This window comes from Oncorhynchus clarkii, unplaced genomic scaffold (assembly GCF_045791955.1).
Source record: "Oncorhynchus clarkii lewisi isolate Uvic-CL-2024 unplaced genomic scaffold, UVic_Ocla_1.0 unplaced_contig_10369_pilon_pilon, whole genome shotgun sequence".
Taxonomy (NCBI): domain Eukaryota; kingdom Metazoa; phylum Chordata; class Actinopteri; order Salmoniformes; family Salmonidae; genus Oncorhynchus; species Oncorhynchus clarkii.
In genome coordinates, this window is record NW_027261126.1 from 146,250 (window position 1) to 162,200 (window position 15,951).

Genomic DNA, 15,951 nt, shown 5'->3' on the forward strand with positions numbered 1-15,951 from the left:
GCTGGGAGGAGGTTCTCTTATTCTCCATGGACTTTACAGTGTCCCAGAACTTTTTTGAGTTTGTGCTACAGGATGCAAATTTCTGTTTGAAAAAGCTAGCCTTAGCTTTCCTAACTGCCTGTGTATATTGGTTCCTAACTTCCCTGAAAAGTTGCATATCACGGGGGTTATTCGATGCTAATGCAGAACACCACAGGATGTTTTTGTGCTGGTCAAGGGCAGCCAGGTCTGGAGTGAACCAAGGGCTATATCTGTTCCTGGTTCTACATTTTTTGAATGGAGCATGCTTATTTAAGATGGTGAGGAAGGCACTTTTAAAGAATAACAAGGCATCTTCTACTGACGGGATGTGTCATTCCAAGATACCCTGACCAGTTCAATTAGAAAGGCCTGCTCGCTGAAGTGTTTCAGGGAGCGTTTGACAGTGGTGAGGGGTGGTCGTTTGACCGCAGACCCATTACGGATGCAGGCAATGAGGCAGTGATCGCTGAGATCTTGGTTGAAAACAGCAGAGGTGTATTTGGAGGGCAGGTTGGTTAGGATGATATCTATGAGGGTGCCCGTGTTTACGGATTTGGGATTGTACCTGGTAGGTTCATTGATAATTTGTGTGAGATTGAGGGTATCAAGCTTAGATTGTAGGATGGCCGGGGTGTTAAGCATGTCCCAGTTTAGGTCACCTAGCAGCATGAGCTCTGAAGATAGATGGGGGACAAATCAATTCACATATGATGTCCAGGGCACAGCTGGGGGCAGAGGGTGGTCTATAGCAAGCAGCAACGGTGAGAGAGTTGTTTCTGGCCGGGCGGCCAGCTCTAGGAAGAGTCTCAAGGATGATGCACCTGAGCTCAATTTCGAGTCTCATAGCACTAGGGTTTGAATACTTACGTAAATAAGGTATTACTGTTTTTTAGGGGATAAAAATATCTTTAAAAAACAGTTTTCACTTTGTCATTATGTGTTATTGTGTGTAGATTTCAGAATAAGGCTGTAACGTAACAAAATGTATGAAAAGTCAAGGGGTCTGAATACTTCAGGAATGCACTGAATACGGTATATGTGTAATCCTTTACTACACACATTGTGGTTTTTCATTGAAACAAATATTCCATCCTATTTTTTGGGGGGGGGGGGGGTTCTGATGACTGAGGGTAACGATGAGCAGTAGAGGGTTGTATTCTAACAAGGCAGAAATTATCAATTGATATAACTCACACATGCATAATTCACTTTATAGGTCAATATAGAGGACAAATCTCATGGTTTAGTAAATTCAAGCCTTTCCAGGTCAACCATCTGCTAGCTACAGTATCCACTCACTGTGCTCTGGAGAGAGACTGGCCTCCCAGACAGTGGGCCACTAACTGTGTTCTGGAGAGAGACTGGCCTCCCAGGCAGTGGGCCACTAACTGTGTTTTTTTATTTTATTTTATTTTTTATTTCACCTTTATTTAACCAGGTAGGCTAGTTGAGAACAAGTTCTCATTTGCAACTGCGACCTGGCCAAGATAAGGCATAGCAGTGTGAACAGACAACACAGAGTTACACATGGAGTAAACAATTAACAAGTCAATAACACAGTAGAAAAAAGGGGAGTCTATATATACATTGTGTGCAAAAGGCATGAGAAGGTAGGCAAATAATTACAATTATGCAGATTAACACTGGAGTGATAAATGATCAGATGGTTATGTAAAGGTAGAGATATTGGTGTGCAAAAGAGCAGAAAAATAAATAAATAAAAACAGTATGGGGATGAGGTAGGTGAAAATGGGTGGGCTATTTACCAATAGACTATGTACAGCTGCAGCGATCGGTTAGCTGCTCAGATAGCAGATGTTTGAAGTTGGTGAGGGAGATAAAAGTCTCCAACTTCAGCGATTTTTGCAATTCGTTCCAATCACAGGCAGCAGAGAACTGGAACGAAAGGCGGCCAAATGAGGTGTTGGCTTTAGGGATGATCAGTGAGATACACCTGCTGGAGCGCGTGCTACGGATGGGTGTTGCCATCGTAACCAGTGAACTGAGATAAGGCGGAGCTTTACCTAGCATGGACTTGTAGATGAGCTGGAGCCAGTGGGTCTGGCGACGAATATGTAGCGAGGGCCAGCCGATTAGAGCATACAAGTCGCAGTGGTGGGTGGTATAAGGTGCTTTAGTGACAAAACGGTGTTCTGGAGAGAGACTGGCCTCCCAGGCAGTGGGCCACTAACTGTGTTCTGGAGAGAGACTGGCCTCCCAGACAGTGGGCCACTCACTGTGTTCTGGAGAGAGACTGGCCTCCCAGGCAGTGGGCCACTAACTGTGGTCTGGAGAGAGACTGGCCTTCCAGACAGTGGGCCACTAACTGTGTTCTGGAGAGAGACTGGCCTCCCAGGCAGTGGGCCACTCACTGTGTTCTGGAGATAGACTGGCCTCCCAGACAGTGGGCCACTAACTGTGTTCTGGAGAGAGACTGGCCTCCCAGACAGTGGGCCACTAACTGTGTTCTGGAGAGAGACTGGCCTCCCAGGCTGTGGGCCAATAACTGTGTTCTGGAGAGAGACTGGCCTCCCAGGCTGTGGGCCAAACACAGAGACAACAATGTTCCTTCCATAGAAATAGAATCATAAAACATGTATATACCAGGTAAATGAATCCTTTCCATTAATGTGGATAGATAGATTAAACCAAACAGCACTAACAACGTTACAAACATATAAAACTATGTTCCCTACCTCCTGTACAACACTCCAGCTCCTTCAACGACTAACATTTGACCTTCCCTCGATGGAGAGTTTGACCTGCTGAGTTATAAAAGAGGGTTTTGGCAGAGTCAAAGGGGGTTCCTCGTCCGCCCTCTCTGTCTGATCTCTCTCTGGAGCAGACCACCTCCTCTTACGACCCCAGGGTTTTTCTTTGTCTGCCTCACCCACTTCTGTCTTGAGGGGCGGAGGGAGCATGGGGCTATTCTGTTCTCTCTCTCTCGTCTCTCCATTGTCTCTCCCTATCATCTCTCCATTCCCTGAGACAGCCTGCAGGTCCGAGGTGCTCCTGGGTCCAACTCCAGTTCCGTAGACCCCTGGTCCAGATCCGGGTCTCAGTCCAGATCCTGTCACCTGGTCCACACAGCGGGGGACGTCCCTGTCCTCCTCATTCAACCTGTCTGTTTTGGCCACTTGCACCAGGAAGACACTGTTGCTGCCTGCAGCATTCAAACTGTTCCTAAAGTCCTTGTCCATACTCTGACTGTCTCTCTGACCATTACTCTGGCTATTCCCCTGACTGTTCCCCTGGCAGTTAGACCCCTGTGTGATGTCCCCAGTGTTGTGGCTGTGCCTCAGCTTGACCTCGTGACCCTGGCTGTTGTGGTTCCTCCCAGACACAGAGCCACCGCCGCCCCTCAGGCTCCTGAGGGTCAGGGAGACACACACGTCCCCAACACACAGCTTGGCACAGCTCAGCTCCAACAGCTGAGTGGTCCGGCCAGGGCAGCAGGACGACCAGCCCTGGCCGAACACAAAGAACGGGTACTCTAACAGCACCTCCACACACACCTGCAGAGGAATACAACACACAAAGGATACACAATAAACTGTTATTGGCATAAACATTGACATTAGGATGGGGTTATGGTAGCCTGGTCTCAGATCTGTTTGTGCTCTTTTCAACACCACTGCGGTGAGAGAATGAGTGACAAGGCGTTGGCAGGGTAGTACAAACAGACTGGCACTGAGTCTAGGGGAATGGAGACAACAACAAGCATTGCAAGCTTACCTGTGCTTTGTGTTCCCCGACACCGAACTGTATGATGACAGCGTTGGGTGTCTGGCCCGTGTCGATGCGTTCCACTGTGCTGGAGTCAATCTTCAGCTCACTGCTGATCTCAGCACTCTGGATGAAGTCCTCCGTCTTCAGGTCCTCCACTCGCTTCAGCTCCCCGTCCGCCAGCTGGATGATGGAGCCACGCATGAAGAACGGAGGGAGCGTGGTTGGAGAGGAGGAGAGAGAGGGGGAGGCCTGGACAGGGGCTGTAGCTAGGGCTGGGGCAGGGGAAGAGGAGAGAGTGGGGGTGGACTGGACAGGAGCTGGAGTGGAGGAGAGGGAAGAGGAGAGAGAGGGGGAGGCCTGGACAGGTCCTGGAGCTAGGGCTGGGGCAGGGGAGGGGGAAGAGGAGAGAGAGGGGGAGGCCTGGACAGGTCCTGGAGCTATGTCTGGGGCAGGGGAGGGGGACGCCACCACATTAGCAGTTGTGTTAGACGGGATTTGGATGTGTTGGATGGGTAGTACTTGGGCCTGGAGTACAGCAGGGGACTGGTGGTGGCCATCCGACCCCAGCATCTCACACTTGGACAGGGACGCGGTGAGGTAGGTGTGGCGGGGGAGGGATGCGGTCGCTGGAGCCAGCTGAGAGGCGGTGGTGCTGGCCGTCCTGGCGGTCACCGAGCAGGCAGCCTCGAGGTCCGTAGTGGTGGTAACTCCGTTAACGGGTATCAGGAGAGACTGGAGGGACTGGCCGTCCGGGATGACCAGGTGCTGCGGCAGGGTGGCGTAGCTGACGCCATGCTGGTTACCTGCCCTGGCGATGTAGCCGATGATTGGTGCCTGGGTGGTGGAGTACAGGCTGTGTACATGCTCGTCAGAGTGGTGGGTGGTCTGGATAACTGTGTGAGGGGCAGAAGAGACCTTCAGAGCCTCAGAGGAGTTGAGGGAGGTGAAAGAGGAGGTTCTGGAGACAGGTTTCCTTAGACAGATGCCTCCTCCCTCACTGTGTATTAGTGATGGGTGGACCTGGACCTTGTCCTGCTCAGCACCACTGGTAGGGTGAGGGTGGGGGTTGGGCTGGGCGTTTGCTACCAGCACCAGGGAGGTTTGTAGTCCTGTGGAATCCTGGGTAGTGTAGTCTGCGGGAATGAGGATGTGTCGAGCTTCATATCCATGGTGAACCTGCTGATTGTTCTGGTTAGAGTAGGAGGTTCCTTTGATGCCAGCACAGCTCTGTTTACCGAAACTCCTCTCCAGCTCTCCATTCAGCTGCACCACCTTCAAATAAAATCAATCTTTATTTATCATATCCACAGGATACAGTGTAGTCTACACTGTACAATGACATGCTTACCCACAAGCTCTCCTCGCAAACAGTTCAACGTCTAAAAATATATTCAATAAAAAACGATGTAAATACCTTGGTGTGTCCGCCCTCAGCTTTGTTGACCCCTAACCCATCCGTATACTGGACCAGCACCTGGGAGGGGGCGAGGGTGAGGGTGTGGGGGAGGAGGCCCACCCCAGGGTGGGTGTGGAGCTGGAGAGGCTGGAGGTGACCCTGGGTAGGGGAGGTGACGGTCAGAGGGCTGCTGCTGTCCAGCTGGATGTACTGGTGGGTAGTGGTGAAGTGGGTCCCTCCAACGGACACAGCCAGGTCAGACGGCAGACCTATCTGGACCTTGTTCTGCTGGTCCCCAACCTTAACATAACAGAGTATTTCATTAATCGCCCCAAAGGGGATATTTCTTCGCACCAACCAAAACATAAAAAACATAAAAAATAAAAAACACTAATTATACAGTGGGGCCAAAATATTTAGTCAGCCACCAATTGTGCAAGTTCTCCCACTTAAAAAGATGAGAGAGGCCTGTAATTTTCATCATAGGTACACTTCAACTATGACAGACAAAATGAGAAAAAAAATCCAGAAAATCACATTGTAGGATTTTTTATGAATTTATTTGCAAATTATGGTGGAAAATAAGTATTTGGTCAACAACAAAAGTTGATCTCAATACTTTGTTATATACCCTTTGTTGGCAATGACAGAGGTCAAATGTTTTCTGTAAGTCTTCACAAGGTTTTCACACACTGTTGCTGGTATTTTGGCCCATTCCTCCATGCAGATCTCCTCTAGAGCAGTGATGTTTTGGGGCTGTTGCTGGGCAACACGGACTTTCAACTCCCTCCAAAGATTTTCTATGGGGTTGAGATCTGGAGACTGGCTAGGCCACTCCAGGACCTTGAAATGCTTCTTACGAAGCCACTCCTTCGTTGCCCGAGCGGTGTGTTTGGGATTATTGTCATGCTGAAAGACCCAGCCACGTTTCATCTTCAATGCCCTTGCTGATGGAAGGAGGTTTTCACTCAAAATCTCACGATACATGGCCCCATTCATTCTTTCCTTTACACGGATCAGTCGTCCTGGTCCCTTTGCAGAAAAACAGCCCCAAAGCATGGTGTTTCCACCACCGTGCTTCACAGTAGGTATGGTGTTCTTTGGATGCAACTCAGCATTCTTTGTCCTCCAAACACGACGAGTTAAGTTTTTACCAAAAAGTTATATTTTGGTTTCATCTGACCATATGACATTTTCCCAATCTTCTTCTGGATCATCCAAATGCTCTCTAGCAAACTTCAGACGGGCCTGGACATGTACTAGCTTAAGCAGGGGACACGTCTGGCACTGCAGGATTTGAGTCCCTGGCGGCGTAGTGTGTTACTGATGGTAGGCTTTGTTACTTTGGTCCCAGCTCTCTGCCGGTCATTCACTAGGTCCCCCCGTGTGGTTCTGGGATTTTTGCTCACCGTTTTTGTGATCATTTTGACCCCACAGGGTGAGATCTTGCGTGGAGCCCCAGATAGAGGGAGATTATCAGTGGTATTGTATGTCTTCCATTTCCTAATAATTGCTCCCACAGTTGATTTCTTCAAACCAAGCTGCTTACCTATTGCAGATTCAGTCTTCCCAGCCTGGTGCAGGTCTACAATTTTGTTTCTGGTGTCCTTTGACAGCTCTTTGGTCTTGGCCATAGTGAAGCTTGGAGTGTGACTGTTTGAGGTTGTGGACAGGTGTCTTTTATACTGATAACAAGTTCAAACAGGTGCCATTAATACAGGTAACGAGTGGAGGACAGAGGAGCCTCTTAAAGAAGAAGTTACAGGTCTGTGAGAGCCAGAAATCTTGCTTGTTTGTAGGTGACCAAATACTTATTTTCCACCACAATTTGCAAATAAATTCATTAAAAATCCTACAATGTGATTTTCTGGATTTTTTTTCCTCATTTCGTCTGTCATAGTTGAAGTGTACCTATGATGAAAATTACAGGCCTCTCTCATCTTTTTAAGTGGGAGAACTTGCACAACTGGTGGCTGACTAAATACTTTTTTGCCCCACTGTATAATAATAATACTACTAATTAATTACACAATAAATACCAGTGGTGGGGAAGCTACTATGAAAGTTTATCAAGCTAACAATTACTTCACTCTGGAAGAAGTTACGCTACATTAAATCTAGCCTTAAGAAAATATAGTTTACTGAACCTTAAAGTTACCTTGAAAAAGTAGTTGACTACTTTAATGATGCATTATCATATTGAAATCTGAAATGTCATAGTCTAGAAATTGCAAAAACAGATCACAATCTAGTCTATTAAACACAAAAATGATGTTTTAAGTGAGAATTGGGCAGGTCTGACACAAATTGTCTTGCCATAATTTAGTTAAACTACCAGCAAAATACAGCAAAATGTAGTTAACTTACTAGTTGAACTCCATGTAGTTCACTACTCCCCAACACCGATATACGGTGTCTATGGAAAGTATTCAGACCCCTTGACTTTTTCCACAATGGATTAAATACATAAACAATCTGATCAATCTGAACACAGCAAACATAATGACAAAGCAAAAACAGGTTTTTATACATTTTTGTAAATGTATAAAAAATAAATGTAAAAAATACCTTATTGTGTGTAGATTGATGAGGGGGAAAAAACAATAATACATTTTAGAATAAGGCTTTAACGTAACAAAATGTGGAAAAAGTCAAGGGGTCTGAATACTTTCCGAATGCACACACAATAGACACACACCTTGGTGGCCTGGGAGATGAGGGCGGTGGTGTAGCAGTGGCCGTCCAGATGGTGGCGCTGTTGCCCTGTGGAGGCGGCTACACTGGTGGCAGTGGACTGGATGATCTGAGAGGAGATGTAGCCAGTGTACGGCCCCGAGCTAATGAACTGGAGGTTAGGGGCCAGCTGGGCGTACTGGATTGTCCCGCCCTGTTGGCTGAGCCCCACCCCAGTGGGGTAGATCGTGGAGAGAGAGGACAGGGGGAGAGCAGAAGGGGAGGGAGATGAAGAGGAGGACGAGGAGACAGGAAACCTGGGGCTGGGAGTTTCTGTGGATCTGCAGCGTTCGCTGGCTACATTGGCCAGCCAAGTCAGGTTCTCTGTGTGCAAGGTAGTGTCTGCTGAGGCTGCAGCTGCTGCTGGTACCACCACAGGCCTCTGCTCCAGGGCTAGGATCTCAGCTGCTGCTGGTACCACCACAGGCCTCTGCTCCAGGGCTAGGATCTCACGCTTCTTTGGAGGTAGACAGCCATGGCTCCTCTCCTGGTTGGATTTCATGGTTGGTTTTCACTCTTTGTTTGTCTCTCAAGTAGGTTTTTTGAACCTACTGTTTCTCTCTCTCTTTGTCCCTATCTCTGTTTCTCTCTCAATTTCAATTCAATTTAAGGGCTTTATTGGCATGCGAAACATCTCTCTCTCTCAGTGTTGTCGTGGGCTCTATCAGGTCTCTTTCAGGTCTTCACTGTGTGACTGTGTGTCCTGGACTCAGTAGTCTAGAGAGGGCAGAGTGACGCCCGCCAGGCGACAGAGAGGACGACTCCATGGACTTCATGAGGAATCATCTCTGACTAACCACAACGTCCGCCAGCTGTAAATCTGGAGACAGAGGAAGAAACACAACTGTTGTGTTCTAGAATGTAGAAACAACAGAGAAGAATGATGGCTGTACATTTCCAACATGCTTACTCTCTGTGCATGACACACGTCAAAGGATATATGCAATCATGACATTCCATATTTTAATATGCGCCCCTGCAGGCATGAGATGCGGGTGAGTAGAGAGTGAGAAAGAGGGGTGGACATGTAACAGGCTTGGCTTGAAGCGCTGAACATCATGGCATGAGTTTAGGCTATTACTAGCATCAGAACTGTACTTAAATACAGAATATTTTCGGGAACAAAACAATGACATTATTAACCGATTCTCAAGATTTGAAAATAACAGTTCTGTTCCGGAACACTAGTTGCTGGTTCTATTTCTGTTACTTGAATTTTTGTTGTTTTTTCACCGTTTTTGGTTCTGTTTCCTGAACCGGTACCAACCCCTGCTTCAATGACTGTGAGTGGAAAAAGGTAGGTGTGAAAATCAAGCCAGACACCAGATCAAATGACATCCTGGTTGTTGTTGTTGTTCTGTGTGTATTTATATCAATTATGTTTACCCCTTTTTCTCCCCAATATCCTGGTTTCCAATTAGTAGTTACAGTCTTGTCTCATCGCTGCAACTCCCGTACGGACTCGGGAGAGACGAAGGTCGAGAGCCATGCGTCCTCCGAAACACAACCCAACCAAGCCGCACTGCTTCTTGACACAATGCCCACTTAACCTGGAAGCCAGCCGCACCAATGTGTCAGAGGAAACACCGTACACCTGACGACCGTGTCAGCGTGCACTGCGCCCGGCCCACCACAGGAGTCGCTAGTGCGTGATGGGACAAGGACATCCCTGCCGGCCAAACCCTCCCCTAACCCGGACGACGCTGGGCCAATTGTGCACCACCCCATGGGTCTCCCGGTCGCGGCCAGCTGCGACAGTGCCTGGACTCGAACCCAGAATCTCTAGTGGCACAGCTAGCGATGCAGTACCTTAGACCACTGCGCCACTCGGGAGGCCTGTGTGTGTGTATTTATGTGCGTGCTTGTGTGTCCATCCATTTCACTCCTCATTGAAATTATAATTTGACAATCACATCATGATGTTCTAGGAAGTCATGTTGTATTGTGTATATTACCCCCTGCCTCACGTCATCACATCTACATCATCTACACATTCAACAATAAACATACAGTCAACCGGACTGAAGACCCAGTGAACCTCCATGTGTGCCTGATAAAGCCTGCTAGATGTACCATTCTATATCTATAACAGAACAGCTTGATAAAGCCTGCTCGATGTACCATTCTATATCTATAACAGAACAGCCTGATAAAGCCTGCTAGATGTACCATTCTATATCTATAACAGAACAGCCTGATAAAGCCTGCTAGATGTACCATTCTATATCTATAACAGAACAGCCTGATAAAGCCTGCTAGATGTACCATTCTATATCTATAACAGAACAGCTTGATAAAGCCTGCTAGATGCACCATTCTATATCTATAACAGAACAGCCTGATAAAGCCTGCTAGATGTACCAGAGGTAACAAAGGAGAGGTGCAGCTGAGAGGCAAGAAAGGAGATAAACAGAGAGACAGGAAGAAAGGGAGAAGGAGAGGAGATAAACAGAGAGGCAGGAAGAAAGGGAGAAGGAGAGATAAACAGAGAGGCAGGAAGAAAGGGAGAAGGGGAGGAGATAAACAGAGAGGCAGGAAGAAAGGGAGAAGGGGAGGAGATAAACAGAGAGGCAGGAAGAAAGGGAGAAGGAGAGGAGATAAACAGAGGCAGGAAGAAAGGGAGAAGGAGAGGAGATAAACAGAGAGGCAGGAAGAAAGGGAGAAGGAGAGGAGATAAACAGAGGCAGGAAGAAAGGGAGAAGGAGAGGAGATAAACAGAGGCAGAAAGAAAGGGAGAAGGAGAGGAGATAAACAGAGAGGCGGGAAGAAGGGGAGAAGGAGAGGAGATAAACAGAGGCAGAAAGAAAGGGAGAAGGAGAGGAGATAAACAGAGGCAGGAAGAAAGGGAGAAGGAGAGGAGATAAACAGAGGCAGAAAGAAAGGGAGAAGGAGAGGAGATAAACAGAGAGGCAGGAAGAAAGGGAGAAGGGGAGGAGATAAACAGAGAGGCAGGAAGAAAGGGAGAAAGAGAGGAGATAAACAGAGGCAGAAAGAAAGGGAGAAGGAGAGGAGATAAACAGAGGCAGGAAGAAAGGGAGAAGGAGAGGAGATAAACAGAGGCAGGAAGAAAGGGAGAAGGAGAGGAGATAAACAGAGGCAGGAAGAAAGGGAGAAGGAGAGGAGATAAACAGAGGCAGGAAGAAAGGGAGGAGAGGAGATAAACAGAGGCAGGAAGAAAGGGAGAAGGAGAGGAGATAAACAGAGAGGCAGGAAGACAGAAAGCATGATGGCAGGCAGGGAGGGAGAAATAGATCAACAGAAAGACAACGCATGATGGCAGGCAGGGAGAGATGCAGTGACAAAACATGGAGTGACAGAGAAAGAGGGAAGGGAAAAAAGAGAGAGAAAAACAAAGCGAGAGGGAGGGAGAGAGGAAAAACAGAAAGTGGCAGAGGATGGGAGAAGAGAGAAAGAGAGATAAAGAGAGAGGGGAGGGAGAGAGAGAGCTGCTTTTCCTGACCCACATTAAGCGGTGCCTTTAGCATCAGAGCACCATATAGCCTCCACTTCACGCAGACATTGTCGATTAGCTCCACACAGACACACACACACTACGACACTGCTACAGCACAACCCCATCACCATGGCAATCCCATGATAACACCACGAGGAAAACACCACGACAACCCGAGCCTTGACAATGAACACTGCGGTAACACAACAACAATCTCTGAGGCATGGTTACAGGAGAGTCACAACACGGAGACACCATGTCCCACTTTCCACTGGTGTAAAGATAGAAATCTGTTTAGAGTCCAACACACACACACACACACACACACACACACACACACACACACACACACACGCTAAAGACAACCAGAGGATCCCAGCACCCTTGGACAACTTTCCTGTGCTCAGCTATATGGAGAGTCTCTCCTCACATGCCCCAGAGGCAGCAGACACGTCCTGAATGGGAACAAGCATTGTTCCATTCACTACCACTCACTCACCTTACCTACCTCACCTCACCTACCTCACCTTACCTCAACTCAACTCACCCAACTCACCTCACCTCACCTCAACTCAACTACCTCACCTCACCTCACCTCAACTCACCTACCTCACCTCACCTCACCTCACCTCAACTCATCTACCTCACCTCAACTCAACTCACTCACCTCACCTACCTCACCTACCTCACCTCACTCAACTCACTCACCTCACCTACCTCACCTACCTCACCTCACTTCAACTCACCTCACCTCAATTCACCTTCCTCACCTCATCTCACCTCAACTCACCTCACCTCACCTACCTCACCTCACTTCAACTCACCTCACCTACTTCATCTCACCTACCTCACCTCACCTACCTCAACTCAACTCACCTACCTCACCTCACCTACATCACCTCACCTCACCTACTTCACCTCACCTACATCACCTCACCTCACCTACCTCACCTCACCTACTTCACCTCACCTACCTCACCTCACCTACATCACCTCATCTCACCTACCTCACCTCACCTCATCTCAACTCACTACCAATGACTGGCTATGTCCTAAATCTGGGTTTGGTGGATGCCAGGACAACACTACCTGCTCCAAGTTTGGTGGGGGAGGAATAATGAACTGGAGCTGTTTTTCATGGTTTGTGCCCTTTAGTTCCAATGAAGGGAAATCTTAACACTACAGCAGACAATGACATTCCAGACGATTCTGTGCTTCCAACTTTGTGGCAACAGTTTGGGGAAGGCCCTTTCCTGTTTCAGCATGACAATGCCCCTGTGCACAAAGCAAGGTCTGTACAGAAATGGTTTGTCATGATCAGTGTGGAAAATTTTGACTGGCCTGCACAAAGACCTGACCTGTACCCTATCGATCACCTTTGGGATGAATTGGAACGCCGACTGCGAGCCAGGCCTCATCGTCTAACATCAGTGCCTGACCTCACTAATGCTCTTGTGGCTGAATAGAAGCAAGACCCCACAGCAATGTTCCAACATCTAGTGGAAATCCTTCCCAGAAGACGGGAGGCTGTTATAGCAGCAAAGGGGGGACCAACTCCATATTAATGCCCATGATTTTGGAAGGAGATGTTTGAAGAGCAGGTGTCCACATACTTCTGGTCATGTAGTGTATCTGTACGATGGCATTTGGGATGCAGGCACTCACTGACATGGATAGCAAGCAGCACAGACACCAAGGAGGAAACCTTCTCCATTTCCCACAGTTATTATTATAACCTTGAGACCAACAAACACACGGCCAGTAAGATAACACTGATGAGAACACTCATGTACTAAACTCACAGTGCACAAATACAGGAAGCTCTTTGGGTCCTTTGGCTAGGCAGATCTGGAGAGGGACTAGTTGCATCCCGTATGGCACCCTATTCCCTATATAGAGCACTTGACCTTATGGGCCATGGTCACATTATGTACATTATTCCCAGAAATGAGCTTTGACGACCAAATAACAACAAAAAACAACCAAACATTGACGATGAAACAACATGTTGCCTTGCTGTGTTTCTGTCACCTGACTCTGTTGTTGTCACAGAGACTACACTACGTATGACTGACTGAATGACTGGCTGGATGGCTGGCTGACTGAATGGTTGACTGAATGGATGACTGACTGGCTTACTGACTGACTGATTGAATGACTGACTGGCTGGCTGACTAACTGACTGATAGACAGGCTGGCTGAATGACTGAATTAATGAATGACTGACAATGACTAGCTGGCTGTCTGACTGACTGACTAACTGACTGGTTGACTGAATGGCTGGCTGGCTGGCTGACTGACTGACTAACTGACTGACTAACTGACTGACTGACTGGCTGAATGACTGACTGACTGGTTGATTGACTGACTGATTGACTGGCTGACTGACTGGTTAACTGGCTGAATGATTGGCTGACTGGCTGAATGACTGACTGGTTGACTGAATGACAGGCTGAATGATTGGCTGACTGGCTGAATGACTGACTGGTTGACTGAATGACAGGCTGACTGATTGACTGACTGACTGACTGACTGGCTGGCTAGCTGTCTGACTGACTGACTGACTGACTGGCTGAATGACTCAACTCAGGTTGATTGACTGACTGATTGACTGGCTGACTGACTGGCTGACTGACTGGCTGACTGACTGGCTGAATGACTGACTGGTTGACTGAATGACAGGCTGACTGACAACGACTAACTGACTGTCTACACTCTCCATCAGATATTACCTTTCCCCCACAAACCTCCTATAAATGTACCAAACACAAGGTTAACCATCTGTGTGTGTCTATTGGGCTACTAGCTTTAATGCTCCAAATAAACCCTTCCATTCCCCGACTGACTCTCCCTTTAAAAGGCGGACCAGGAGTGTAAAGGAGATTCTAATGCTGTGTTCGTCACCAAGTGGGAGGTGGGAATTTACAAAGTTGGATGCATTCACATACTTTAAACAAGTTTAAAGTAACGCCGATTGGCTAATGACCAACAAGCTGCGTAAACCATAAACTAAAAATACAGCTATCGTGCTTATAAACTAATTATAGTGTTAAAAAAAACAACATATTAACAGATTGATTTTTATTTTTAAAAAGTTTTGTTGTTGCGGTTAAATACCCAAAATGCTGTTATGAAGGTAATTTCCTTGGTGACGTCAGAGGTCAGCATGTGGGTGAAGTGGCAGCTCAGGATGACAGATGAGTTTTACACTAGTAATTACCGGTTGGAGGGCCGTTCAACTGGATTTTTCCCAGTCGTATGTGCTAAATTCCCATTTAGTTATGAACGCAGTATTAGCGTGAGAGAGAGAGAGAGAGAGAGAGAGAGAGAGAGAGAGAGAGAGAGAGAGAGAGCTGTGGCTAGCTGGCTGTTTGTCTTCTTTTCACAATGACTCCAGCGTCCTGCATCGCTCATCTCCTCACTAAGCTAGCTCACACAATGTTAGACGACAGACAGACACAGACAGATGGAGACAGAGAGGCAGAGACAAACAGAGAGGTCAGAGATTCCCGTGTAAACAAGCAAACGCCTCTCTCTACAAAACCTGTATGACTTGGCTCTTTTGTAAATGTATTTATCGTAATGCGATCCAAAGACCAACCCGATGCAGTGTACGTTCTGTAGCCTCTAGGGGCATTACTGGATGAGGGAATGACAGTGGTGATGAACGCATGAGTGGAGAGGACCAGGGTCCAAAATACTATTCCACAAATCAAGAAGAAACCAGAAGAAACACTGCCTTTGCCGAGGGAGAGGGGAAAAGCTTACCAGGCTGTACACAGCCACAGCTGGCAGAGCATTGTCAGACTTCCTCTTGCCTGTGTAGCTTCTACACTACGTATTCCTATAGGGAAATCCTCTTTCTCTACGTCTCCTTTGTGCAGGTCTATTTTTCAGAGCCAGCCCTGTTTTCCTCCAGGCTCCAGGTAGGGTACGTCCGGGAGAGCGGGTGAACATGTACACCCAGCCGTAAGGCTCTGTGATGAGCCAGCGATAGAGGAAGTCCCCCTGGTTGAAGAATCACATGAAGTCCTGCGTGCAAAGCTGCTCCAACGTGTGTTATGCAAGGCAGTCAGACCTCTCTCTCTGTCTCTCCCTTTCTCTCTCTGTCTCTCCCTTTCTCCCTTTCTCTCTCTCTCTCAATCTCTCTCTCATTCAGTCTGTCTCTCTCTCTCTCTCCCACGCTCCCTCCCTCCTTTTCTCCCAGTACTCCAGTAACATAGCTCCTCCCACAGCCAGCCGCATCAGATATTCATTCAAAAACACATTCTACTTGGCTGAGCGCCCAGACTACGCTCACACACAGAGAAGGGAGGAGGTAGAGAGAGGGGGAGGAGGCAGAGAGAGAAGGGAGGAAGAGAGGGAGAGAGGGAGGAGGCAGAGAGATCAGGGAGGAAGAGAGGGAGGAGGCAGAGAGAGAAGGGAGGAGGGAGAGAGAGGGGGAGGAGGCAGAGAGAGAAGGGAGGAAGAGAGGGAGAGAAGGAGGAGACAGAGAGAGAAGGGAGGAAGAGGGAGGAGGCAGAGAGAGAAGGGAGGAAGAGAGGGAGAGAGGGAGGAGACAGAGAGAGAAGGGAGGAAGAGAGGGAGAGAGGGAGGAGACAGAGAGAGAAGGGAGGAA

At 47.9% G+C, this 15,951-nt stretch overlaps 1 protein-coding gene across 1 annotated transcript; it reads right to left on the bottom strand.

Annotated features, from left to right (window-relative positions):
• Positions 1 to 2,580: 2,580 nt before the first annotated feature.
• LOC139404980 (ataxin-1-like) lies at positions 2,581 to 15,138 on the bottom strand. Its single transcript, XM_071147545.1, has 6 exons — positions 15,102 to 15,138; positions 7,845 to 8,699; positions 5,165 to 5,446; positions 4,108 to 5,022; positions 3,757 to 3,999; positions 2,581 to 3,536 (listed from the first exon to the last, which is right to left on the bottom strand). The coding sequence occupies exons 2-6, from the start codon at positions 8,379 to 8,381 to the stop codon at positions 2,742 to 2,744; spliced, it is 2,772 nt and encodes a 923-aa protein (XP_071003646.1). The 5' UTR covers positions 8,382 to 8,699; positions 15,102 to 15,138; the 3' UTR covers positions 2,581 to 2,741.
• Between the last annotated feature and the right edge of the window lie 813 nt (positions 15,139 to 15,951).